Source organism: Mastomys coucha, unplaced genomic scaffold (genome assembly GCF_008632895.1).
Source record: "Mastomys coucha isolate ucsf_1 unplaced genomic scaffold, UCSF_Mcou_1 pScaffold22, whole genome shotgun sequence".
Classification (NCBI taxonomy): Eukaryota; Metazoa; Chordata; class Mammalia; order Rodentia; family Muridae; genus Mastomys; species Mastomys coucha.
The window spans coordinates 232,878,545-232,906,245 of record NW_022196905.1 but is presented as its reverse complement, the minus strand read 5'-3'; the positions used below and the strand labels follow the sequence as shown (position 1 = coordinate 232,906,245).

At 48.5% G+C, this 27,701-nt stretch overlaps 1 protein-coding gene across 3 annotated transcripts in view; it reads right to left on the bottom strand.

The window, feature by feature from the left end:
- Positions 1-27,701, bottom strand: part of Nlrc5 (NLR family CARD domain containing 5) — a 95,068-nt gene that overhangs the window by 12,555 nt on the left and 54,812 nt on the right. For all 3 annotated transcript variants that reach the window (XM_031340910.1, XM_031340908.1, XM_031340909.1), the window contains exons 14-36: positions 26,914-26,997; positions 25,913-26,002; positions 25,023-25,091; positions 24,080-24,148; positions 23,287-23,379; positions 22,803-22,886; positions 22,166-22,255; positions 21,415-21,459; positions 20,645-20,728; positions 19,209-19,292; positions 16,434-16,517; positions 13,876-13,965; positions 13,664-13,726; positions 12,241-12,324; positions 9,427-9,510; positions 8,350-8,439; positions 8,027-8,092; positions 7,062-7,145; positions 6,890-6,973; positions 2,819-2,905; positions 2,237-2,317; positions 1,199-1,282; positions 888-980 (exon numbers count right to left, since the gene is read on the bottom strand). In XM_031340910.1, the coding sequence (XP_031196770.1) occupies positions 888-980; positions 1,199-1,282; positions 2,237-2,317; positions 2,819-2,905; positions 6,890-6,973; positions 7,062-7,145; positions 8,027-8,092; positions 8,350-8,439; positions 9,427-9,510; positions 12,241-12,324; positions 13,664-13,726; positions 13,876-13,965; positions 16,434-16,517; positions 19,209-19,292; positions 20,645-20,728; positions 21,415-21,459; positions 22,166-22,255; positions 22,803-22,886; positions 23,287-23,379; positions 24,080-24,148; positions 25,023-25,091; positions 25,913-26,002; positions 26,914-26,997 (1,866 nt within the window). The remainder of the gene's footprint in view (positions 1-887; positions 981-1,198; positions 1,283-2,236; positions 2,318-2,818; positions 2,906-6,889; positions 6,974-7,061; positions 7,146-8,026; positions 8,093-8,349; positions 8,440-9,426; positions 9,511-12,240; positions 12,325-13,663; positions 13,727-13,875; positions 13,966-16,433; positions 16,518-19,208; positions 19,293-20,644; positions 20,729-21,414; positions 21,460-22,165; positions 22,256-22,802; positions 22,887-23,286; positions 23,380-24,079; positions 24,149-25,022; positions 25,092-25,912; positions 26,003-26,913; positions 26,998-27,701) is intronic.

Genomic DNA, 27,701 nt, shown 5'->3' with positions numbered 1-27,701 from the left:
AAAAAAAAAAAAAAGAAAAAGAAAAAAAGGGGAGTAAGGATAAAAGGAGGAGAGAGGGAGGGCAAAGGGAGGGGAGGAAGGAGAGGGAGAAGTGAATACTATTAAAATATCAACAGAGATATTTGGGATAAATTCCAAATCCTACAAGTTTTTTGTTTGTTTTGTGTTAGGGGTGTGTGTGTGTGTGGTGTGTGTGTGTGGTGTGTGTGTGTGTTTGGGCTAGTCTTTAACTCTAGATCCTCCTATCTCAGTCTTCTAAGTGCTTAGTAACTTTTTATTTGCAATTATTCCGGAAGAAAACAAAACAGAACAGAGTGCGGAGAAAGGAAATTTCTAGTTGTATGGCTGTGTTCCTAAGGTCACATTTTGGACCTCTGCAGCCCTAGCATCATCTCTGGGAACCTGGAACCTGAGCACAGTTGTGGGACCAGCATCCTCTGGGCCGGGAACCAGGGAACAGGTGGAACGGATAGACAAGGATGCTGTGGTGGTTTGAATAGGAATGGCCTCCATAGACTCGCTCATGTGTTTGAATGCTTGGCCCATAGGAAGTTGCACTATTAGGAGGTGTGGCCTTGTTGGAGAAAGTGTGTCATGGTGGGAGCGGGCTCCTGAAGTCTCCTATGCTCAAGTTCTCCCAGAGTGGCACAGTCTCCTTCTGCTACCTGAGGATCCAGATGTAGAATTCTCAGCTCCATCTCCAGCACCACATCTGCCTGCATGCTGCCATGTTACCTGCCACGACTATAAAGGACTAAACCTCTGAACCTGTAAGCCAGCCCCAATTAAACATGGTCCTTTATAAGATCTGCTGAGGTCACGGTGTCCCTTCACAGCAATGGAAACCCTGAGGCACCTTGCCTCAGTGAAGGTACAAGTCCACATACCCGAAGCTCTTCAGCTCACAACTTGATAGCAGGATGTTCTGCAGCAGCTTGGATCTGGTGCCACCATCGTCACTGAAGCTAACCTGAGACAAGCTGAAAAGGGCCACGAGTATTCTAGAAGACTGTGTGTCAGACACACCTCGGGGGTCACCATGAGAGAGGGTCCCTCTAAGAGTTTCCCTGGGTATCCCTGAGTCTCTGGCCCTTGGCCCAAGTAGGAGTCCCACCCCAGGGAAGTAAGAATGTGGCCCCAAGAAGACACTAGGGTAATCAGTGAACTTGAAGCCATCATTGGCCTTGGCAGGGCCAACCTCAGCTGCTGTAGTCTGGTACATGTCTCCACCAACTGTCTCATAAGATGGCTGTGGTCGGTCCTCAGGTCACAGTGAGCCAACCTGGAAGCAGAGAGAGTAGCTGCAGTGCCTGGTCCATGATGGAAGTCCCACCCCTGCTTTCATGCTCATGGCGTAGGAAACACATGTTGGTTAAAGAAAGTCTGCGTTTACTACCCAGTTACAAGATCCGCTGGGAAGAATGGTCCAGGTGGGCAGCGGGCACAGCAGGGAGATCACTGAGTGTGTGGGGATGCGCATAGACAAGGAGGTAAGCTGGGCCTGAGAACCAGGCATACTCTATTCCCTAGAATGTATGCATACCGAGCTACATCTGCTCAAAAGAGGTGATATTTCAATGTCCAAAAAATGTGACATTCAGATTGAAATGTCCTAAATCCAGGCATCTATGAGAGTAGAAAGTAGAAAGTGGGGAGACTTGGCCAAGTCTTGGCTGTCAGGGGTCAGAGCTGAAATGGGGCCATTTAAACCTAGACTTGAAGCATGAAAAAGTATAACTGGACAAGAGAGGAAGAAACTAGTCAAGGAAAAGAGATTCTTGGCAGAAAGAAGAGCCTGTGCAGAGTCTGAAGTCAGAGACGGCAAGGTGATGTTTGAAGAATTGAAAGTTGGGCTGGAGAGATGCCTCAGTAGTTAAGAATAGTAGCTGTTCTTCCAGAGGTCCTGAGTTCAATTCCCTGCAACTACATGGTGGCTGACAATCACCAGTAATGGGATCTGATGACCCCTTCTGATCTATCTGAAGACAGCTACAGTGTATTCATATAAATAAAATAAATAAATGAATCTTAAAAATAAAAAGTTGTTGGGGATAAGTGGAGCTATTGAATTGGAGTGGGGGATGGAAGGAGAAGGAGTGGACCTCCCAGCATGTAGAAAGGCCACTTATCAAAAGATCCTGAGCACAAAAGAAGCTGAGCGGGTGCATGAGAAATACTGGTCTAAGCAGTGCCACCCGCCACTCACTCCCTGGAGGCTCCTGATGCTGGGTCCCACCTGAGAGCCATGGCATCTGAATTGTCTTCTTGGCGAGGAAATTCCAACCGGAGCCACAGCTTCCTTTGGATCTCAGAGATGCTGAGGGAAGAAGAGATGGGTGAGATGGGTGACAGTTTGTTTTGGCCTGTATCTGCCTGTTCTCTGTTCCTAGATTGTGGCACAATGGACCCTCTAGCTTCAAACAAGGGCAATGACACTTCAAAAATGGGAGGTGACACCAAGAGCCAGACATCGCCAGGGTGCGACCTGTTATCACATATTAACCAACTGCAACCTTGTGCCCAATTACCCCCACCATTGTAATCTGTAGGGCATGTTAGCTGTACCAAATAGCCACTTCTGGGTAACCAGCACGGATCTCCCAGCATGCCTGCCTGAACCTTGAACTCAGAGTTACTTTCCTTTGACATGATGGCCTGTCTACTGCACGAGACTCTACAAATGTGTATAGCTCTTCGGGTATGCCCAGCAGTCTCTGCCAGTCAGGCATGTTAATCCACAGGACGAGATACCAGGGGCAAGGGGTGGTTGCCATGATCATAGGAAGGGAAATTCCCGGGGCCTCTTCCCTGGACTCACCTTAACTCAGTGAGGCATCCTGAGGCCTGGGCACAGACTCCCATTAGAGATGATAAGCTGACAGAGCCCACCCAGGGCTCTTCCAACCTGTCATGGAAGGGACACAGACAAAGACCCCTGGGGTGAGTATCAACTTATCATATCTAGGAGAGAAGTGGTGATAGGAGGAGCCTGGAGGATCTTGTGTGTGTGTGTGTGTGTGTGTGTGTGTGTGTGTGTGCACGCGTACATGTGTGCACACACGTGCATTCCTGTGTTGTAAGCATGCCACAGTACATATGAGGGTGCATGGAGGTCCTTGTCTTCTACATTGTTTGACACAGGCAGAGGCACACTACGTAACCAGCTTTACACAGTTCTAGAGATCTGAACTCAGGCCATCGAGTTTGCAAACCATGTGTTTTACCCACTGAGCCATCTCCCCAGCCCAAGAATATGTTTAGAAATAATATTTTTCAGATCTAATACAAGTAATTATGTGATAATGGTTAGAAAACCAAATCATACCTAAACTATAACTCCAATGTTATATTTTTTCTTTTTTTTAAAAAATGATTTATTTTATGTATATGTACACTCTTACTCTCTTCAGACACACCAGAAGAGGGTGTCAGATCCCATTATGGAGGGTTGTGAGCCACCATGAAGTTGCTGGGAATTGAACTCAGGACCTCTGGAAGAGCAGTCAGTGTTCTTAGCCACTGAGCCATCTCTCCAGCCCTCAATGTTATATTTTAAAAAAGGAAAATACCAAAAAATAGAAGGTAGAGTCAGATATGAGGAAATGTGTGGGCTAAACTGGCGTGGGTTGGATGGCAGAATTTTCATGAGCAATGTTATTTTGACTTTGGTTTTCTTTTTTAATAATTTATTTATTCTTATTTTATGTGCATCAGTATTTTGCTTACATAAATGTCTGTGCGAGGGTGTCAGGAACTGCAGTTATAGATAGTTGTGAGCCGCCATGTGGGTGCTGGGAATTGAACCCAAGTTCTCTGGAAGAGCAGCCAGTGCTCTTAATCACAGAGCCATCTCTCCAGACCTAGATTTTGGTTTTTACATTTTGTAAACTTTGTTTTATGTTGTTTGTTTTTTCCAGACAGAGTTTCTTTATGTAGCTCCGGTTGCCCTGGAACTCACTCTGTAGATCAGGCCAGCCTTGAACTCAGAGATCTGCCTGCCTCTGCCTCCTGTTGGGATTAAAGGCATGAGCTTCCACCTACTGGCTCATTGTCTAAACTTGGTACAAAATGCACAAATGATTTTAGTTATTTAAAACATTCCTGCTTTACAGTTCAGTTGCATTATTATTATTATTTTTTAAAGATTTATTTTATTTATTTTATGTGTATGAGTACACTGTAGCCATACAGATGGCAATGAGCCATCATGTGTGTGGCTGCTGTTGAACTCAGGACCTCTGCTGGCCTGCCTGCTCGCTCTGGGCCCGCTCACTCCAGCCCCGCTCACTCCGGCCCCACAGCTGTCTTCAGACACACCAGAAGAGGGCGTCCAATCTCATTACAGGTGGTTGTGAGCCACCTTGTGGTTGCTGGGAACCAAACTCAGGACCTTTGGAAGAGCAGTCAGTGCTCTTACCCACTGAGCCATCTCACCAGCCCACATTATTATTTTTTTAAACATTGTTTTCCTTTACGCTAGTCTGGATTTTCTGCCAATTCTTAAAATGTTACTTCTAGGTGTGGAAAGTTTAATTTTAAGGTGTTATTTGGGCAGTCTAGGAAAGGACTGAGTGTAGGGACACGAAGTCCGATTTGTGCAACAACATTCACAGCACATGGCTGAGAGGTGAAAGCAACACAAGTACACGAGCAGAAGGATGAGTGAACTGTGGGGTACCCATATGCAGGGCTGCTAGTCAGTCATGGTAGACAGTTCTCACGTTTGCAACAACATGTGGGAACTTTGAAGGCATGCCACATGAATGATGGCAGTCCCAAAAGGCTAAGGACAGTGTGATTCTACTTACAGGAAGTAGTGGAAGGAGTCCGGTTCACAGACAGTTCATGCCCCAAGCTGGGGTAAGTAGAACATGAGGAGCTGTTCGTTGGAGACAGAACTTTCTCAGGTTTGCAAGATAAAGATTGGTTACACACCAGGGTGGAAGTCTTTAATACTGCTGAGCTGTACACTTAACTGTGTTATGTTGGTTATTTTTTTGTTGTTATTTCACTATTTATTTATTTGTTTTATTTTATATTTTATTTTATTTTATTTTATTTTAATAGGGTCTCATGTAGACCAGGCTGGCTTCAAACATTCTAGGTAGCCAAGGCTGTCCTTGATCTTTTGCTCATCTGTTTCCTGAGTGCAAGAATTTCAGTCTCATGACTGATTGTATTATAATTTTAAGAAATGTCATTTCTGCCTGGCAGGGGTGTTGAACACGTTTAATCCCAGCACGGGAGGTAGAAGCAGGTGGATCTCTGAGTTCAAGGGCAGTCTGGTCTATAGAATAAGTTCCAGGAGAGCCATCTAAGGAGAAACCTTGTCTTTAAAAACAAACAAAAATGTTATTTCTTAAATCTTAAAAAAAGTAAGAATAATCAGCTCTCAGGCCTTTCCTGGGGCTATCGTTAGTGATGTGTAGTGTTGCCCATGGTCAGCTCCAGGGCATGTAAGGCAGTGGAGAGGCACAGCCCTGACTGTGATGGGTAGTCACAGCCCAGAACCAGGAATGCCCAGGAGCCTGTGTGGGCCTGAACCCCACAACCAACTGTGAGACTGAAGTACCACGTGAGAATCTCCTATTAAACCAGATAATGCATGCCCCGAAGGGTTACAGTAGACTCTTCAGGTGTCCTGACTCAACTATAATCCTTATCTCTTTATTCGTAAATGTGTGTTTATGTTCCTCTGCTGTGGCGACTTAAATAAGACAAGTCCTACATAGGTTCAGACACTTGGTCCCCAGCTGTCACTGTTTGGGAAGGTTTAGGAGGTATGGCCTTATCGGAGGATGTCACTGGAGGTGGGCTTTGAGAGTTCATAGCCTTACCCCACTTCCAGGTCTCTTCCTCTGCTTTGTGTTTGTGATATCCTAGCTTCCTGGAGCAGCCATGTCTGCTGCTTGCTGCCGAGTGTCCCCACCATGAGAGGCTTTTATTCTTCTGGAACTGTATGCCAAATAAACCCTGTCCTAAGCTGCCTTTGGTCATGTTGGTTTATCACCCTCACAAAAAAGTAGTTGTGTGCCTGTTTGTGTGTGGTGCTTGTGTGCATACATGTGCATACCTACCTGCCCACAGAGGCCAGAGGACAACCCCAGATGCTATCCATCTTGTTTTCAAAGACAGGCTTGGAGCTTGTCAAGTAGGCTAAGCTGGCTGGCCACAGAGCCCCAGGGAACCCCCATCTCCATCTCTTTAATGTTGGGGCTGTACCCCTCTTTTCTTTCATTGGGTTTCAGTTCTAGGGCTGGAACTCGGGTCTTTGTGAGGCAAGGCAAACATTTCACTGACTGAGCCACCTCCCAGCCCTTACTTTTAATGAGATTCCCAGTAAGATGTTTAGAAGTGATATTTTTACGAGGTCTTCTGTATTTTACTTTAAAGTACTTTAGCCAAACAAATGTGAAGTAAACATAGGAGAAAATGAGCAATTATTGAATGCAGGAAATGGAATGTGAATTTTAAAAGATTATTCTCTCTCCATTTTTAGAATGTTCTCTTTCTGAATGCTTTTACATTATGGTGAACATGTAAGCTATTTTTTAATGTTATTTTTATCTTCCATTAGGTATCCTTCAGAACATTCTTTGATTATTTTTAATTGATTTTAATTATGGTTTCTTCTGTGGCGTTAGGGATGAACCCCAGAGCTTCGTAAATGGTAGACATGCCCTCTACTCACTGAGCTACACACAAAGCACAGTTTGTTTGTTTTTTTTAAACCCCAAAGCACAGCCTCCCTCTCCTCATGGAAAGTTTTCTTGTGCCTGGCATGGCTCTAGGGCAGAGAACGGGGCTCCTGAAGTCAGGAAATGGCCAGGCAGTGACTGAGAGGACCCCATCTTCTTCCCCCACTCCCCTCCCAGATGTGGGTGGGTACCTGAGGCCCAGCAACCCTGCAGGCCGATTCACCAGGTTCAGGAGCATGGTCAGCTGTGGCAGGCCCAAGCGACACCTGGTCAGCCTAGGGACAGAGATCGGTTATTGGTATGGCTCAGGCAGGCAGGATGCCCCACCTATCATTACCCCCAAGGGCTGGGCCTGTCCCTCACCAGAGCTCTGTCAGTTGTTGGGCCTGGCTCAGGCTGAAAGCCAATCTGGATACTTGTTCAGGCCTGAAGCTGCATTCACATAGCCTAAGGGCAGAAGAAGGCAGGGCCTGAGGAGGCTTGGGATTCTGGCCTCTCTTCTTGGTCTCCCAGAGGACAGGCTTAGGTTGGGGCCTGACAGGTATTGACTCTTGTCTTAGGAGCTGTGAGTCTGTCGTTCATGGAGCATGACTACACCAGCACAGTGTACAGGCTGGGCTATCTCTGGGGAGGAAAAGCTGGCTTTGGCAGAGTTAGCCTGATTCTATGACTAATGGGATAATTTAGGCTCCTTGTGTGGAGGGTGAGCCTGGCCAACGGCTGGGCATTGGCTGTGGTCCTGTGGTCCTCAGCCTACAGGTAAGCTAGGTCATTGTCCCTGAAAAGGGACTGCAGGACCCCCCAAAGAGGTTCACTCTGGTATCAGGGCTGCTGGCTTCTCACAGGCCTCCAGGAGGGGCTGCCACATAAGCTGTTCTTAAAAGGTTAGGAGAGTCTTCTCTGAGAACTAGCAAGACAAGAGGATGCCAGGCCCACTCAGCATCAGGCAGGGCATGCTGGTGGATGGAGAGCAAAGGCTCTGTGTGTGTGTGTGTGTGTGTATACTATACATGTATGCATATGGGAGTGTATAAGCAGGGCATGTATATTTTGTTTGTATAGTCTATGTGTGATAGTGGGATAGTATGTATAGGGTATGTAATGTATACTTTGTGTATTTAGTACATATGCATGCTGGATGTATTGTATAATATGTTATCATGTAGTTTGTGTGGTGTTGGGAAGGGAATGAGGACATCAATGCTCAGCTGGAGACCAAACCTGGGTTGTGTGTCAGAAGCAGGCCATCTGAGGAGAGACCCGGTAAAGGAGCCATGGGTTCCTCACAGATCAGAATCCCTGCCTTTTCCCTGTTCACCCAGGATTACCTCAGCGTTGTCCTGGCTCCTTCCTCTTTGGAGAAGCGCATTCGGAAGATCTGCTCAGAGCCCAGACTGTGAGAAAAAGGGGCAGGGAGGTATCAAGCTAGTACTCTGGGGCACCCAGGGCACTGGGGCCAGGGCCATGCAGAAGAGACAGGACTGAGACCACAGAGAGCAAGGCACATCTTTGCCACCCTCATTCTGTGAGGAAAAGGTTCTGAATGCCTGGTGACACCCCATCAGGGATAGACTCAAAAATCACACAATATAAAGCTGGAATGTGGGGGTTGTATAGCCCACCACCAGTCAGTCAGTGGTCGGCAGCTTACCTCACAGAGACCTCTTGGATATGAGGGTGGGAAGGCAGAGTTTCCAGCAGGTACAGGATCCCTTCCTGAGAGATTCTGTTGTGACTGAGGCTGGGGAAGAAGCGAGGCTGGGCTCAGCAGTGTCCCTTGCCTCTTGCCTCCCCCTCCCATTTCAATATCCAAGAACCCATTCTCCAGATGTTGACACTGAAGCAGAGGGGGTGGGGAAGGAGGAAGGGGAAGGAAGGAAGAGAGGGAGGGTAAGAGAGAGAGAGAGAGAGAGAGAGAGAGAGAGAGAGTGAGTGAGTGAGTTCAGGCTAGCCTGGTCTACAAAGTGAGTTCCAGGACAGCTAGGGCTATACAGAGAAACCCTGTCTCGAAAAACCAAGAGAGAGAGAGAGAGAGAGAAACAGAGAGAGAGGGGGGGAGGGAGGGAGGGAGGGAGGGAGAGAGAGAGAGAGAGAGAGAGAGAGAGAGAGAGAGAGAGAGAGAGGCAGGAGGGATACTACCCTATGCAGGGAAGGCACATGACCCTTAAGAGCTGTCCTTACTGAGCCTGTAGTTTCTGTGGCTGGGATGGGACACTGAGGAACCTAATGATTAGGCAACTCCAGCCCTAGTTGGATCAGACACTCCCGGAGTACCAAGTTCAGTTGTTTAGCAACAGACTGTGTGAGGAGATGCAGTGAGAGCAGATGTTTTCCTCAGAATCCTCCCTTGTTAAAGATCCTTTCCAGACTTGTGCTCCATAGATGGAGTTAGAGGGGTTTCAGGAATGGGGGCTAACTAGGACCTGGCTGCTGAAGCCCCGCATCACTTGGTAGGGATGGGATGTTGTTCCCAGTCTCCAGCTAGCTTGGTGAGGGGACATGGTGGAGGGGCAGGTCTACTCAACCACAAGTCCTAACTTGAGTGTCTGACATAGAATCTACCCCAGGTGGGAATGAGGAGGTTGTTAGGGGTAGGTCCAGCTAAGAGCCACCCCTTCTCATCACTGGCTTTTGTTCTCAGGTTTCCTTGAGATGGTCTCTAAAGAGACCCACTTATGCTTTTGTTGAAGGTGGGGATCCCATAGCTGTCTCGGAGATGTTCACTTACTCAAGCCACCCAGAGATGGGCAGCTGTGGCAGGCACTCCAGAAGGCTCCTGAGCCCGCTGTCATCCAGCAGGTTGTCTGTGAGGCTGTAAGAAGTGAGACACAGTGTTGGTGGACCAACCTACAGGTCTGCCTGCTACGGGAGGTCCCTGTGGCCACTAAACTGGCTGTCACTGCTGCTTGTCATCACCATGGCATCCACAGTATCCCATCACCAGAAGCATCCTCGTCATTCTGAGTGACCATACCTACCACCAGAAACATCCTTATCATTCTGTGTGACTGCGCCCACCACCAGAGGCATCTTCATCATTATGAGTGACCTGAGTGACCGTGCCTATCACTAGAGGCATCCTCATCATTCTGAGTGACTTTGCCCACCACCAGAGGCATCCTCATCATTTTGAGTAACTGTGCCCACCACTGGAAGCATTCTTACCATCCTGAGTGACCGTGCCCACCACCACACCACCAATGTTTCACTACTACAAGCATCACCAACACTCGTCCCCCGCACCCGCATCACCACAGTAAACCAGTGTTTACTGTGTCCTTATTACCCACTTCCATTATCTGTGACACTCACAGGACTCAGTTTCCTCTAGCAGGCTTTTAGGAGTTAGAGAAAAACTAATGAGCTTTCCATTGTCCAGCTGAGGGTAGCTAGAATTCACAATGATCCGGGAAAGGGACAAATGTTTGGAGGATACAGTTACCTAACACTTTTCCTCCTGTGATTTAGGAATCTGATGTTAGAAATGATACCTGAATTTCATCCCTACTTTAACTCCTGATAGCATCCCTGGGCTCAGCCACAACTTCAGAAACATAACTACCATGTTCTGATCATCTGATTTCCCATCTACATTTCTGACATTAAAAAAAAAGATTTTTATGTTATGTGTATGGGTGTTTGCTTACACCTGTGGAAGTCTACTCCTTGTGTGCCCAGTGTCTATAGAAGGGCCAGACTTCCTGAACTGGAGTTCCAGCTAATCAATGGCTGCCATATGGATGCTGGAAACAGAATCTGCTGTTCTCCAGGCCCTATACCTCTGACACTTGTTTCTTTGGAATTTTCTGGAGAGCTTTGTTTTAAAAGTTGCCTTGTAGAGGCTAGAGAGATGGTTCAGCAGTTAAAAAGTGTTTGTTGCTTCTGCAGCTCAACCACCCATAACTACAGTTCCAGGAGATGCAACATCATCTTCCTTCTGGCTTCTGTGGGTATCCACATGTGTGAGGTGCACATGCATGTACGTGCATATACACATACACACATATATGGGAGAAAAATTGGTGGATTTTTTTTTAAAGAAGTGCCTTGTTTCACAAAGCCAATTAATATGATGACCTGCATTTGATTTCCGTGGTACTGGAGTTTGACTCTCAGGCTTTGTCCATACTAGAGCATACTATGCTCAATCACTGAGCTACACCTCCAGTTCTCAAATGACCTTTAAAATAAGACAAGTTTCCCTCTACCACAAAACAATCATCCTTCTTAAAACACATGTTTCACATCAGCCACATCTCCTCCTGGCAACATCTTCACTAAATTTCTTTTAGTTGTGATAGGGTCTTGCTACATGATGCCTTGAACTTGCTTTGGAACCCAGGCTGGCTTGGAACCTGAAATCCTCCTGTCTCAGCTCCAAAGTACTGAGGTTATATAACTGGCCTCAACAGAAATTAAAATAATGTAGTATTTATTTATTTATTTATTTATTTATCTATCTATCTATCTATTTATTTTTAGAAGACTCTTTTATTTCCCAATGGTTCTGGGTTAGACATCAACTGTAAGTGCTGGGGTAGCTGTGTAATGCAGGGCAGGGCCTTGAACTTTCTGTACTCTGTGTTTCTCATCTGTCAATCATGATACCTCGGCTTCTGAGAAGTAACAAAAGCACCTCAGAGAGGGTGTCAGGAGCCCTTCTCTGTATGGGGAGTCTCCACAGGTGTTCATAGACATCATTTTTCCTGCTGCGGGGTAGGGGCTGTCCTATTTGGGCCCTCGACACAAACCATGGGCATGTTACTTCACAAGTCCCTGTCCTGGCTAGCTTCAAGTTCTTCTTCAGCTTAGCTATTTGGTCCTCTCATTAGCCACCCTGCTCTCCAAAATCTACCTGCAGAGCTTGGATGTACTGGGCAAACACATGGCTGAGGTCCAAGTTGCAGGATGTGATGTTTAATCGTCATTGGCAACCTGGTTGCGTTTGGAATCATCTAAGGGTCACACAACTAAGGGCATGTCTGTAATGGTGTTTCTAGAGAGGTTTAGCTGAGGAGAGAAGTTTCCTCACACTCCTGTGAGGATACCACTGTGCCTTCTCCACAATAATGGACTATATCTCTCTCTCAAACCACAGGCTGAGGCTAGATAGACTAGTGCCGCCTTGTAAGCCTGGAGGCAGTGGCAAATGGATCCAAACTCACCATCATCCTTGACTACACAGCTAGTGTGAGGCCAATTTGGGCTTCATTAGAGTCTATCTTAAATTCCAAATCTATCATCCAACCAACCAACACACCCATGAGCCCAAATAAACCCCACTTCCTTAAGTTGCCTTGGTTAGGTGTTTGGTTGCACAGTGATGAGAAAAGAAGCTAATTTGGCCACGGAGGGAGTAGGGGAGAAGAGAAGACTCATGAGAGACTTAGAGATGAAACCCAGAGTCCCACCTGTCCCCGACAACTGATCCTGAGCTGAAGTGGGGCATACGAGAGTGCCCGCGCATACAGACCCTCATGCTCTTGCACCTGTGCAGCCCCATCCAGATGTGCACAACTCCCCCCTTCCCCTCCCAACTTACTCAAGCTGGCTGAGGGCTTTGCACTTGCTCAGTGCACAACACAGCGTTTCTATATGCTCCTGGCTGAGGCTGCATCCTGGGAAGCTGCATGGCCGGGTTGGGAACAAGAGAGGAAGCATTCAGATACTTGACCCATTCTTGCCCCAGCTTTTCCTGGGTATGGCCCCTGGGCTCCAGAGGACATTTGAAAACACGGGTTACCCACAGCTCCTGTTCCCCGCAGGCCCCTTTTGGTGCCTATGTATTCCCTTTGGGAAGGATGATTCTTAGTGTGGTCCCTAACCACTCATATCAAAAATCACTTGGGAACTTGGGTCCCCCACCAAACCTACAGACCAGAAACTCCAGATCAAGGTTAGGAGATTCCAACACAAGTTCAAGACCTCTGGATAATTTTAGTCACTCCCTTCCCCCAATAAAAAAGAACAGACTGAAGAGGGAGAATAAAGGTGACATGTAAAGTGACAGTTGACCTGTCTGTTAATTAGTTAAATGAAAGGGTCATGGCTAGCCAGCAATCTTAACAGCCCCCCAATACCCCCAAAAGCCCTGAAGTCAGAGAGGTAATAAAATTGCCAGCTGATTTTTCAAAAACCATTATTACTCTCCTTAACTTTAAAAAATTCTTCGTTAAAGACATTAACTCTCTAAGTAGCTGGGGCTGGCCTTGAACTCAAAATCCTCATGATCTTCCTGCCTCAGCATCCTGAGTATTAGCACTACAGACATGTGCCACCCATGTGCCCTAATTATTTGTTATTTAACCCTTTGCACACCCAGGGTGTGTCTGCCTCTGGGTTTGAAGCAGTCAGCAGGCCAAGCTCAGCGCCCACTCTATGATCGCCCTTTGGTGCCAAGTAAGTGCTAGCTATTCACTGATTGCCATTTCATAGCAAAGAAGGTCCTAGCCCAAAGGGATGCATCAGAGAGCTAGTGCCTCTGAATCCAAAGGCGGCCCCTCCTGCCCTCCAGTGCCTCAGTCTCTGTCACCTGAAGTACTACCAGGGTCAGCAGAGCAGGGCCACTCATGTCTGCACATGCCTGGTGCCTTACATAATGGTTGTACAGCTTTGCCAATATTCTGCTGTTCCACAGCTCCCTACTATACCCGCGGAAACCAACAGTCAAAGGATAAGCAGCTTGCTCAAGGCCGCAGGCCCTGGTAACCCTGGCCCTGGACAGCTGGATTGTGTGGGCAGGTTGCGAAGCCCTTTCTGTAGACCCAGTCCTGAATTCTAGCTATTTGGACACAACTCTCCGTTAGCCCTGGGCCCAGCCTAGCTCTCTCTGGGCCTTTGATTCTTCTTGTTGGAGGAACCAGCTTACATTTGGCAACAGGCACTTGCTTCTGCTCTGACCCCAGGAGGCAGGTCTGCTTGTCCATGATCCCTTATGGATATCCAGGATGGTTTAAGGGACTTACCCACAGCACACACCCTCTTGTTTCTCATTGGAGTCAAAGTGCAGAACAGCATGGCATAGGGACCTGTAGTGACAGTAAACACTCACTCACCATTGGCCATTGCCTCAGAGGGCCCCCAAACTTTGGCTTGGGTATTTCTGATCACTTACACCCACCATATATCAGGCTCTACCCTCTAAGACTAGCCCTAGGGCTCCCAGCATGATACCCACCTGAGATTGACCTTCTGAACCCGCGGGCACAGGTTGAAGATGTCAGCCAGCAGGAAGGGGCTTCTTAAAGACAGGACCGTGTGTCTCAGCCTGAGAAGGAAAGGGGTGGGGTCAAGCGGGTCACTAGGCAAGAATCAGGTAGGCTGGAGGGGTGGGAGGAGGAGAATATCTTGGCTGCCACCTCAGCAAGGTAATAAGGAAGTCAAGAGGGATTCAAGAGAGGCAAAGAGGGGTTGGGGCAGAAGCAGGTTGAATGGGGTCTGAGTCCTAGTTCCATTTGCTAGCTATGTGACCTTTTGAAAGTCTTAGAACCTCTAAGTTTCGGGTTCCTTATGGAGCAAATGGGACTAATTGTGGTATTCTTTCTTCTGAATCAGGAACCCTGCCTGGCATGCTTATGATTGTTGCCATGGTTTAAGTTTTTAAAAAAGATTTATTTATATTTATATGTCTGTATGGGTATATGCCCGTGTGAGTGTATGCCACCTGTGTATTTGGAGGCAGGGTACCCAGAGAATGCAGAAGGCGGCATTGGATCTCTGGAGATAGAGTTATAGGTGGTTGTGAACCATTTTATATGGGTGCTGGTAATGGAACTTGAGTCCTCTGCAAGAGCAGGAAGCTCTCTTAGCCACTAAGCATCTCCTTTACATTGATATCTTCTTTTCTGTATGTGATAGTCTTGTATGTGTATGGGGCATGTTCTCATGTGTATGTGTGTGTGTGTGTGTGTGAGAGAGAGAGAGAGAGAGAAAGAGAGAGAGAGAGAGAAAGAGAGAGAGAGAGAGAGCACATCCTAAGATTGCTATCAAGAATCTTTCTTGATCTCTTTTTCTTTCCCACAGTATTCTTTAAGGCAGAGTCTCTTCATTAAAGCCAGAACTCACCAATATGACTAGTCTCTAGTCTTACTAGTCTGTTTGAATACCTGTATTCTTACCACAGAGACCATGAGCAGCAGGAAGTGAGGGAGGACAGAGAGACAGACATCTTAGAGACACCCCAACCGAGTAACAAGCTGCAAACTCCGGCCTTGGAGACCTGGCCGTGGGTGCGTCTTGCCTGTGGCCCAGCTCTTCTCTTCCCATTGCTTCTCTTATCCCCCAGTCTCCACTCAGCAGTCAATCTTAGCATCTGAAAATTCATCCTATTCGTGTATACTGCCTTCCAAGGTCCTGGTGGTGAAAATCCAAACCCTCTCTCTGGCTGCCAGGTCCTATATGACCAGCCCTGATGTCTCCCTTCATCTTGTCTCCTAGCTCCTTCCTGCCAGCCATTGCGTCTGATCTCATGTGTATCAAGGCTGTTCCTGCAGCTCATCAAGGCTGCAAACACACTGTTCCCACTGCCTGGAGCGTTGTTCCCTGCCCTTTACAAGTTTACAAAGGCAGACTCTCCCTGTTATCCTTCTGGATCACTAGGCTTTCTCTGATCGCGCCTATTACCACTCAGAGAAAAGAACCTTGTTATTGGTTACATTCATGTATTGATTGTTTTGTTTAGGGTTTGTTGTTTTGTTTTGTTTCTGAGGCAGGACTTCACTCTGTAGCCCTGGCTAACCAAGAACTGGTGATCTTCTTGCCTTAGCCTCCCCAAGGACTTGGGTTTCACCTGACGCCACCTGGCTGGACCATTCCACATCACTGGTTTTGTTTGTTTGTTTGTTTTGCTTGGCTCATTGTTCTACAAGGCAAACACAGAGAAGGCAAGGACCCAGTTGTTTGCTTTTTGCTCCCATGTCCATAACACCCCAGACGGTGTCTGGTCAACAGCATGGAGGGTGAGTGAAATGAAGTTGAGGCCAAGCAAGGGTCACAGCTGATGCTGTGTGACTTAGAGCTGTGGGTCGGATGACTATCCTATCTCTGACCATTTCACATCCGCGCGTTCCCCTCCCCAGCACCCAGAGGGTCAGAAGAGAAGCGAGCACCCAGAGGCAATGTAGCAGCCTTGTCCATGTCCAGAGCTCAGCCGAGCAGCTCTTGGTGCTGCTATTAATGCTATGATTTAATTTCCTGTTGTATTTTTCCATCTCAGCTGTGGCTGCTTCTTCCCAACCCCCTCTGCTAGAAACGTATTTAAAGTAAATCCTTTTTAAATTCTAACCAGTCTGCACTGAAATTAGAAAACAGAGTTTTAAATACTTTGATGGATGCCGCTTAGATTCCTCCCCTTTGACAGAGTTAGAGGGTGACCTTTAAAAACATGGCATGTGACATATACATGGCCTACATCTCCCTGGGCCCTTCGTAGGGGTAGGTGACCTTTCCATAGGCAACAAAAGCATGACCGACTATTGGCCACACTCCTCCCATCCTTCATGAGCTTCTGAGTACATGGCCTATTTGAGTCCCAACCCAGAGCAAGAGCTGATGTACCAACCCCGTTGTTAGAACACAAACAAATCCAGAGAAGACAACACATTAGGTTGAAGTTGGATGATCTGAGTCTCAGATGTGTGAGATGAATTGATGCAGTGGTGGACAGAGGAGAAGATGAGGACACACAGCATGGGGGATGTGGTCAGCTGGGCAGTAGGACTGGAAACCCAGACTTACTGTAGCAGGCTGAGCTGAGGCAGCTTGGGCAGGCACTGCAGCAGGGTCTGCAGGCTGTCATCACTCAGGGACTTGCAGGACAATCTGTGAAGCAAAGGATTTGATGAGGTGAGGGAACCTTCTAGAAAGTGGACAGCATGGCTTCACAGCCAGAGCCTTCAGGAGATAAGACGAGATGTGTTGCCAACAGCATCCCCTGTGAAGACTGGGTCAAGCCAGATGTGTCTTAGAAACATTGGATGGAGCAAATGAAATTGTCTTATTCTGTGTGTTTTTATCAAGCTGCTGGACATTTTAGGGACTGTAGGACAGTCTGTCTCTCGACAAACTCCATGGACTGGCAAGATGCTGGTGGAAGATCATCAACTACCTCCTACTGGAGAGAGGTAGATTTCTGAGGCCCATCCAAACCCGCCAGTCACTCATTGCAACCTCACAGTGAGAAAGTGTGACAGACACAGCCTTGGGCAGGTAGTCCAAGTCAAGCATGACAGTGTGCAGCCCTAAAGTGATAGGAGGAGGAAGTTGGACTGGTGGATGATTCCCCCAAGTCCAGACCCTAGCTTAACCTGGAGACAAACAAACAAACAAACAAGCCCCCGTACCCCCAAACCCCGGCAAACTCAGCCAGATGATGGTTTACAAAATACCTAGCCGAGGACCTGCAAAACCAGGAAGGAAATGGAAAACCAGAAAGAAAGGTGAGCTCTTGGGGAAAGAGGAGGCTAAGAAGCTTGAATACAATGGGGATGCAGACTGCAGTCCAGAATGCGGGGTTTCCTCTCAATGGAAAGGATGTAAAGCCAGAGTCAACAGCCACAGGTGGCTTCCTTTCTGTAACAAACACTGTAACAAACACACTATGTAGCACTAGGTGTGGACTCTCTGCAACTTTTTTGAAACAGTGTCTAAACTTATTCTAAAATAATTTGTTAAAAAAAAAATCAGTTGGGGAAGGGTGAGATGTGAGATGTCCCCTGGGATCTACATGGTGGAAAGCGAGAACTGATAACCGTGAGTTCCATGGAGTTCAGAGAGTAAGCACACCCTCATATGCATACAAAATAAGTTATTTTAAAAAATAAACTGAGAACTGGTGAGATGGCTCAGAGGGCAAAGACACTTGCTTCCAAGCCTGACAACTTGAGTTCAATCTCTGGGAAATGACTTGTGAAACTTCTTCTCTGACCTCTGAACACACTCTTTACATATGGGTACATACACTCCCTCCCATCCCCAAACACTAAATGAATAAATGTAATAAAATGCTTTTAATGAATTGGACTCACATGACCTGACCCTGAGGGAAAGCCACACTGTCACTGAATAGTAATTAGATGCAGGGAGATCTTCCAGGGCCAGATCCAATCTTGTCAAACAATGCAAACCCCTCCTTCTGGATGTGTTTGGTACAGAGAAGTGCATAGAAACCTACACTGGGGTCTACATGGATTAGCTTGTCCAATGACCTGAAATTGATTTGAGATGGAGACAGATGTCAGGACATGAGACTGCTGCAAACTGGGAAAGCAGGTTCAATGCAGGTGAGACTATAGGCTGCACCTGGGTAGGATTGCAGACACAGGCTGCACCTGGGTAGGATTGCAGACACAGGCTGCACCTGTGTAGGACCGCAGACACAGGCTGCACCTGTGTAGGACCGCAGACACAGGCTGCACCTGTGTAGGACCGCAGACACAGGCTGCACCTGTGTAGGACCGCAGACACAGGCTGCACCTGTGTAGGACCGCAGACACAGGCTGCACCTGTGTAGGACCGCAGACACAGGCTGCACCTGTGTAGGACCGCAGACACAGGCTGCACCTGTGTAGGACCGCAGACACAGGCTGCACCTGTGTAGGACTGCAGACACAGGCTGTACCTGGTCTAGGACTGCAGCCTTAGGCGGAGCAGCACTAATCGGAAAACTCAAAATCCAAAATCCAAAGTCTGAAATAGTTTGAGCGCTGATGTCACACTGAAAGTGGAAAATTCCAGTCCTGACAGGTCCCAGCCCCAAGTGCAGCAAGCCCATTATAGAAACGGGATATTGCTTTCTGAGGGCTTACACGAAATGAATGGAATGTTGTATTTAGACCTGATTCCCTTTTCCAAGGTATCTCATTCTGCATATGTAAACGTTCCAAAATCTGAAGGAAATTCAAAACCTTTTCAGTCCTGAGCATCTTGGATAAGAACTACACAGCCAGAAAGTAAAAACAGAGTATACAATGAGCAAGAAGTGGACAAGGCTGTGACAATTGACACCATGATTTGGTGGGAGGAAGGGTTTGTTTAGTGAGGGGGCTCCAGGCTGCTGTTTTTAAAGGTTATTCTTGTATAAGAATCTCAACACTGACTCCCAAGAAAAGGCTCACTGTCTGTTCACAGAAGTAGAAACTGAAGTGCAGGCACTCAGCCAGCTTCCATGTGGCTAAGAACTCCTGGTAATGGTCGCAGGCCTGGTTGTTCTGAAGTATGTGAGGTATTTCAGGGACGAGGGGTTCAAAGGTAATGAGCTTAGCCATAGAAGCAGGATGAGGGGGGAGACTTGTGTGGGGCTCTGAGACAGAACCCCATGTGGTTCAGTATTTGAGGTTCCTGGGAGAGGGCCTGACCATCCAGTGATAACTGGTCTTATAACTCCCAGAGTAGGGCTGATCGGCCTGGTGGAAGAAGGCCGGCAGAGATTTCACAAGTCTCCCCTATAAGCCCTCACCCAGTTTTCTGCACAGCCACCACACTGTGCGCTCAGGGTTTTGTCTTATTACTTACTGGACTTCCAGAGGCCCTGGGCACTTCTCCAGAGTGGCACAGAGGTAGGCAAGGCTTAGGTGTTCCTGCTGACACTCCTGAAGGCTGAGAGGGGGGTAAAGCATGGGGAATCAGAGAGGACCCTGTAGTCCTAGGATACCCTTTTTCCTTCTGACAGACGTCCTCCCCAGAACTGCAGGCCTTGGGTGCCTCTCCTATGCCCTGCGGAGCACACTCCCCTTCCTAACTCTCCTGTGACCACTGTAAGGATATCTACACAAAAGCTGTCCTATATGGTGAATCCTCTCCATCCACCACCTCTGCCTGAGCCCGGGCCCCATCTTCACTCACCTGGATCGCTTATCAACACGGACTTCCACTCACAATCCTTTACCACCCTCTGAGTGTCTCACCTTTTTAATTTATAAAATGTGTTTTGCCTTCATGCATACCTGTGCGCCAAGCTCATACCTGGTATCTATGGGAGCCCCTGGGAGAGGGTGTCAGACTCCCTGTTACTAGAGGTATGGATGGTTGGGACCTGCTATGTGAATACTAGGAACTGAACCCAGGTCCTCTGCAAGAACACCGAGTGCTTTTAACTGCTGGATCATTTCTCCAGTCCATGTCTCATCTTTCAACACTGAAAATCTAATGGGGCCTCTCCACTGCCTAAAATCCCCAGTGGTTCCTTAGTACTCTTAAGCAAAAACTGAACACTGCCCAAGCTCTCCTTCTATGTGCTCTAGCTACAGTGCAATGCTTCCAAACATGCCTCATCCTGGCCTTTGCTCATGTGGCCTCTCCTGCCTGGGTTCTCTCTGAATAGTGCTGCTGATGCCAATGTACGCATCTCTCTCTTTCTTTTTTTAAAAAATTTATTTATTTTTAATTATATGAGCACATTGTAGCTGTCTTCAGACACACCAGAAGAGGGCACCGGATCCTATTTGTGAGCCACCATGTGGTTGCTGGGAATTGAACTCAGGACCTCTGGAAGAGCAGTCAGTGCTCTTAACCAACCGCTGAGCCATCTCTCCAGCTGAGGCATCTTTTACTTCGGCCTCTCTTGCAGGAGAATGTCAAGTCTCACAAAGGTCTTCTAGTCCCTTGTGACCTAGTTGGGAGATCCCCTAACTCCCAGACCAGACTTTTCTAGGGTATGACGTGAACCTTTCTAGAAATGAAAGTCTCAAAAGCAGATGGCAAACCAAGGCAGGGGGACAGCTGGGTTTCCAGTGTATTTCAGAGATATAGCAATCTTCTCTTAGGAGAGTATCAGGCCTTAGCCCCACTGAGGTGATCCAAAGGGCCCAGCAGCCTCCAGCGCTGGCCCCTGTACCCTGGCCTCTTTCTTTTTTCATCTCTCAAACTCTCTTCCCTCTACCTTAATATATAGCCCTGAGCCCCTGGCTCTGCCCAATCTCTAACCCCTAAACAAAAGCGGAATACAGTACCAGAAGCTCCTGGAGGTGTACCGCTGACTCAGCTCCAGTAACTGGGCTCCAGCCTGGAATTCTGGTCCACCAGCTAGCGCATCTCTTGGAGGGTGGAAAGCAAATCAAAAAGAAAGCCTGAGCATACCTGGGGGCTCCCACGCCCTCAGGGCTGCCACACCTGGAAGGGATCTGAGGTTTTGATTCCAGACAGGCCCCTCATTGCTCACGTGGAGGAACTGAGATCCATGAAAGAGAAGCTGAGGCAAGGAAAATCAACAATTCACATCTGTCCTGGGCCGCCCCTAACCAGGTGAGTGGAAACAGAATGGAGTGTCTCCCCGTCCACCAACTTGACAAAACCATATTTCTGTCTCCGTGTTTCTCAATTCTTTTGCCCTTAGTTCCCTCAGAGCTTGTAAGTTGGGGAAACCAAGAGTATCTAGGCCAGGGCTAGCCTGGCTTCTGATTGCTTGTCTTAGCTGTGGTGAGGTCACTGCCCGGCTGGCCCCTCCTTAAGCCCAGCTGTGAGGGCCACTTCCAGGGTTCGAGGCCATGACGCCTGTTACCACCAGGGGGCAGCTGGAAGCGCCCGTGAAATACTAAATGAGAATTAACTTGGTTTCAGTAGGGACTTATAGACTAGATAGCGAGGCTGCCCCAGAGACCTCGCCAGACCTAGCGGCCATTCTTGGGCATCAGGATGTTTGTCAGGGTGGAGATATTGCATCCACAAGAAGCAGGAATCAGAGCTACAGGCTAGCTCCATCGCCCAGATCTCCTCTCCTCACCTGCTGGTCCCAGCTCCTCGAAGGAAGATGCAGTTACTCTCGAGGCTAAAAGTGAAGAGGAGGAAGCTGGTTGAGAAGGGGCCAAAAGTCCCCTCCCCAGAAGGGCTTAGGGACCAGGAGATAGCCTGCCACCCAGGGAGTATCGTAACAATAAGGTTGCAAGGCTCTTGGCCTGTTATTTCAGCGCCCTCTAGTGGTAAACTGGGAGATGAAGCAGGCTTTGCTGCTCTATCCAAATAAGGACATAAGGACCCTATAAAGTTAAGGACCAGCATTGGCCACCACACCTCTATTCTTAGGATTCTCAGGGAAGGATGAGATAGACAGAGTGTTTCTAAAACTGCAGGCTATCTGTATGGGGGGAGATCCAGGGCTGTGGGTTGGCTGTTGCCTTCCCTTCCAGCTTCATAAACTCTTGAGATGCCAGTTAGGGCAGTCCCTGAGCCCCAAAGGCCACCAGCCTGCTCCTAGCTTGCTCAGGAGTATCTGAGGACAACCTGGAGAGTAAGGGAGAGTGGAAAGATGTTTGTCCCAAGGAGAGTTTGGAGAAATTTGATTGTTCCTGGGACCATGGAGCCACACATTTTCCTCATTCATTCATTCATTCATTCATTCCCTGAACTCCTAGCACATGTTCACTGCACCTGGTATCATCTAAGACCCTGAGGATGACCCAAAGTGACCTGTAAAAATGAGGCCTCACTAGGAGCTTGAGAGGAGGGAGAGGGTGGGGGACAGGGCAGCCACTCACCTGACATCTAAGTGGAACACCCACTGCAGGGAAGACATACACAGGACCAAGCTAAACACAGCATCCATGGACAAGCCATTCCTGCTGAGGCTGGGGATCACACAGTGACAATGGTGAAGGACTCAGACATGCCCTCTGTATGCCAGAGCACAGGGCCAGGGATGGGAGTGTCTCTGATGGCAGACAGCAGACCCCAGTGAACCCCCAGGTGACCATCACAACCCCCACCCAACTTCAATGCACAGCTGTGGAGATGAGCTAGCTCGGTAGGAACTTGCTCAAGGTGACAGGCTGTGTTGGTGAAGGAGCTAAGACTGGAGCCTGGAGCCCAGAGCACCCTCTGAACTCTAGTTCGCTGCCTGATAAGAGAATGGTGGGACTCGGGGTAAGTTAAAAATGGGAGGGGACTCCTAAATGGGAGCAGGAGGAAAACTGCTTGGAAAAAGCCTGAAGCTTCTCCTGAGTTCTCTGAAGTCAGTGTTTAGTCAAGCCAGGGTGAGCCTTTGTTGAACATTTGCCTGTGTGTTGCTGTGGGAAGAGGGCTCATATGTACTTTCTGGTTACATCCTTACTGTATCCAGAGCAACCCCTCTCACTTGTAGGAACCCAGAGGCCTTGGGGGGGGTTCTCTGCTTACTTCAGGGATTTCAGGGGACCCAGTCCCGGGAGGAGCTGGCTTAGTAGGATCACTCCTTTGTCCCCCAGAGAGTTGTCTGAAAGGCTGGAAAGGAAGAAGCAAAGGTTAGTGGAGAGTGTAGGTTCTGCTTTGGTAGCAGTGTGGTCACCCGGTTCCTGGGACAAGGAACCCAATCTAAGCACTAGGTCACATCTCTGCACTTCACAGACAGGGCACATCAACCCCCTTTAACTCCAGCATTCTTTCCAAGATATGTGGTCTTCTGGGAGCCAGGGATGGCTGCAAAGGGTACCAGTGTGGGATGTATATTTGGAAAGAAAGTCACTGTCCCCCATCTCACCCCCAGGTCTCTGAAGGGTCTCTGATGTCAATGGAAAAGAAAGCTGGGGATCAGACCCTTGAAAAGAAAACAGGACACCTGCATTCTATCACCAAGCAACCCTCTACTGTACCCACTGCTGCCTTTCTGGAATCAAATACTCACTCAAGATGATCCAGGTGGTAGGTCTGGCAGCTGGCTCTCAGTGCCTCACATAGCTTCTCTGTGTGCTCGGCCAGGAAGCCACAATGTGTCAGCCTGTAAGGGGCAAGACCTACAGCTCTGCAGGGTCCACCAGACACTGTGCCCAGAGGAAAGCTGCCCATAGTGGGCAGAAAGGTGGGGTTGTGGTACATGGCATTGAGAAAGGCAGGAGGACTGACACACAGCATGCTCCAAATAGCAGAGAGGTAGAGGGCTGGGACCAGAGGGAGAGAGAGAAAGACAGAAGTAAATGGAGAGACAGCAACAGAGACAGACAGGTAGAAATAGAGACAAAGACAGGTAGAGACAACATTGGGGTAGTTAGAGATAGACATAGGCAGAGACAAAGAGACACAGAGTGACAGTAGCAGAGACAGACAGGGACAAAAAACAAAGACAGGAGAGATAAAACTGAGGGCCTTGGTGAAAGAAACAAACGCTGAATGAGATAGGCAAGCAGAGAGACAGACAGACCAACTGACAGACAGACAGGCAAAAGGAAGACGGTGTTGATGGGAAGATGCAGAGCTGAGGGGATGAGCCTAGGCTGATGCCCAGAACTGGGGATCAGTCCAGGGTGTAGGGTACAAGGATGCGGCTGCCTAGGTAGTAGGAGGTGACGAAGGGATGGGCTATGCAGGGAACAAGAAGTTGACAGCCATAACTCCTTAGGACAGCATGTTGTGGTGTCCTCTGGGGAGCCTTTGAGACAGGCTTGAGGCTTGGGGACAAGGAAAGGAGATTGCCATCGTACCTGATCCTTCGAGATCTCTGGGACAACTCAGAGGTCACAGGAGACATGAAGCTGGTAAGTGGTGTCCTCCTGGAGGAACACATAGCAAGGCCAGACTGAACACATCTTGCTTCTGGCTCCGGGATCCATCCCCAAACTCACTGTCCACCTTTCAATCTCTGTGCTTAGCCAGGGTCAGTGAGTCTTCAGTCTGGCATGTGACTGGGACTGGCCTCTCTCTGGAACTAGTTTGGCACATGTGAGTTGTCTCAGTCTAGTGCTAGCTAGCTGCACACAGAGTAAGTGCTCAATTCACCCTGGTTATGGTCACCATTAATATCATTGTCATTACCATCACAGGGGATGGTAGAGATGACAGATCTCCTCCTACCAACCTCCAGAGTTCAGACCCTATGCAATATGCAATAGCCTGTGGGTAGACACACAAGACACAGAGCTAAGCCTCTGGCCATATACTGGAAGTCTTTTGAAGGAGGGAGGCATACACCCCTTTGAATGGTCCCTGTGCCAAAGGAAGATAGGAGTTCTGACCATATCAGAGCTCCAGGCCAGACTGACTCTTCTCAATATTTAGGCTAAAACCTCAAGCTTCTGTTGAATAGTTAATGTCCAGCCTTTCCAGCCTGGCCTGTCATGCTACCCAGATCCTACATCACAGGGCTTCCAGTAGTCTGCCCTCTGCTCCTTCCTCATCAGACCCATGTCTCCCATCAAACATGCTCACTGCCTGACCCTTGGTGAATTCTCATATATCTTAGGTGCCATCCTGTTTGACTTGCGCAGTGCTGGGAACTGAGCCCAGGGCTTATGCATGTTATTACACAAACACTCTGCCCTCTGAGATACAGAGATAGCCCTACTTTGTGAGTTCCTGTCAAGGTCTCTCTGGGTCAGGGAGAGCACATCTGCATCCCAAAGAGGTATGTACATACTGGGTCCTCACCTCTTGCAGCTCCCCTCTTGCTCCCTTGGCTCCTGGGCAAATGTGAGTACCACGGTGTTGCTTAGCAGGCTATGACAAGAGATGGGTAAGGGAAGGTTAGTGGGGCCACTAAGGCATCACACCTGTCCAAGCTAAGCCCCTTCCCATGACTTCCTCTGAGGCTTTGAGGCATGAAGCATTCCTGCTACAGAGGCCTTGGGTTCTTTCTGTTTGTGCCTCAGTCTGCAGCCCTCTCTGCCTTCCCTGAGGTGGGGGGTTTCCTCGGATGCTTGCAGCACTTTGGGATCTGGGTGCTGTCTCCCACGACATGCTGTATATCTCAATGATCACGATGAATGAGGCCCCCAATCTATCTTGTGAGAGAATCTGGTTTCCCTCCAGCCCTTTAAGGGGTGCATGAAGCAGACCCTCCGTGCAGCTGAGAACCAAGAACGAAGCTTTCAGGAAAGCACTGACGTTCATTTACACCTGTCCTCAGCTCCTCATACTGATAGAGATAGAACTGAGGTTGGACCAGGAGACAGGAGGACACATGTCACCTGGAGATTGTTCTCAGGAGAAGCTGGGAAGGGACGGAAGGAAGTTGAAAAGAAGAGGGCCCACAGGAGCCGGGGACACATAGGGCACTGCATCGTTTGTACCAAATGGGGGCAAGGAGCTAGAGAGTTGTTCTCTCGGTTTCTGTTACTGCCATTCCCAGCTGGCTCCATCAGCTCCGGGCAGTTCTCCAGAAGAGACCCACATCACAGGCAGTGCCAGCTTTGCAGACCCCCAGCAGCATCTTCTGGGGGTCTTTAAGGCTATGGGGAGCTTTAGAAAGTATTGAGAAGACCCTGAGCTCTGGGGCTCAGGGCTAAAGTGAAGTGATGGTGCTCTGTTGAAGCTCCCACCTGATATGCAGCTCTTCCAGGACCCCACACGTGCTCATGGCTTTCAACACATAGATCACCCCAGTCCGAGAGAGGCCATTGTCACTGAGGCTGTGGAGAGGAGAGGGAGGCAGCATCAGCAGGCAGACAGCTCCTGTCCTTTCATTTTGGCTTGAAAGTTGTTAGGTGTCATGAGTCCCCAGGCAGCATCTCTCAAGGAGTTCTGGCCATGAGAGCCAAGGGTTGTATGACCCCCTACCCCACTCCCATCACACACCAACACACACACTCAGGGAATCGGGTTTCCTGGCTTAACCCATGAGCACTGCTCATGGTTCTCCCCTCTCTGAGCTTCAGTTTTGTGGTCTGTGGAGTAACATGGAGGACTGACATAGTAGGCTCTGTATATACATTTTAGACATGCCTGGTTTCATTTTAATTCCATTTTACAAAGGAAAAACTGAGGCCCAGAGACATTCTATTACTTCCCCAGGGTTATTAAAGTTATGGAGTGACACAGATAAAGCTGAACCCCAAAGCACTTGCCTCAACCTTACTCCTCCTTACCCAAATAGGACTGTAAAACCCCAATACAACCCAACCATCTCTGCCCTGATTTCTTGGGTCACCATTCCAACAATTTACGCCTTCACCTCAACCAAACCTACCACTTTGTCCCCCAACGCCTTGATCTGGCAGCACAGAACCAACCAAGCCAGTACCTCCGCTCTGGCCCAGTGCAAGGCTCTAGCTTTGCCAGTTGGTGCAAGGACGACCGGCTTGTGAGCCAGATGTGCCATGGACATGCTGTATGCATGGGCTTAGATGGTGAGCCTACTGGTGGTTCAGGGCAGAGGCAAGGGCAAGGTATCGTCAACATCCCAACTTAGCTGGAGAGAGAGGAAGCTGGGTAGATGCTGCTACTATTGCTGACTGTGGGCATGGGAAGCAGGGTGTGGCAGGGACAAGATGGGAGTCTTCCTGGTTCCCCTTGTTACCCAACAGTGGGACGTACAACTCACTCCAGTTTCTGGACAACATGAAGCTGTGAAGCAGCCTCTGCCACAAGTCGACAGCCTTCATCTTCCAGATGGTTCCCTGAAAGACTAAAATAGAGGCACCATGGAGATGCTCTCGAAGTGCCCCCTCCCAACCCTGGCTTTAGTCACACCATTGTTCTCGTGAATGAACTTTAGAATAACTGAAGGCTGCCAGCTCCACATGTGGCAATGGCCTTGGTACTTCCACACTTGTGGTACATTTCATACTCACAATCTATGAAGCAGCGGCTAGTGTGCCTTCCTCTTACTGCTGAGTAAACAAGGCACAGAGTCCTTAAGGGATTTGCTCAAAGGTGGACTTGGATTTGAACCCAGACAGCTTGCTTTGAAGGATCACCTCCCCCCACCCCCTGACCATTCCTGTATTCTGCAACATGCATAACTGCTTCTTGTGATCACTTCCCTAATTCCAGGATATCTGACCTAATATAAGTTCAGAGAGGCTTTCTTGATTTTTTTTTTTTTTTAACCACTTGCTGGAAATCCCAGGAGATCCATAGATAAGTGTGTGAGGAGAGATCTGGGAAGATTGTCCCTTGTAGTGGGAATAGCACATTCAAAGACCCCGTAGTATAGCACATACCAGCCTCCAGAGGGAGCCAGTGTGCTTAAACTGGAAATTGAGTGAAGGCAGCAGAGAGCAGGGGTGTGGGGTGTGGAGGTGAGGGGGTCTAGAAAGGGGCTGAGGAGGCTGGGGCAGGTTTCTGGGTCCCACAGGATTTGAGGATTTGGGCTTTACCCTGAGCAGA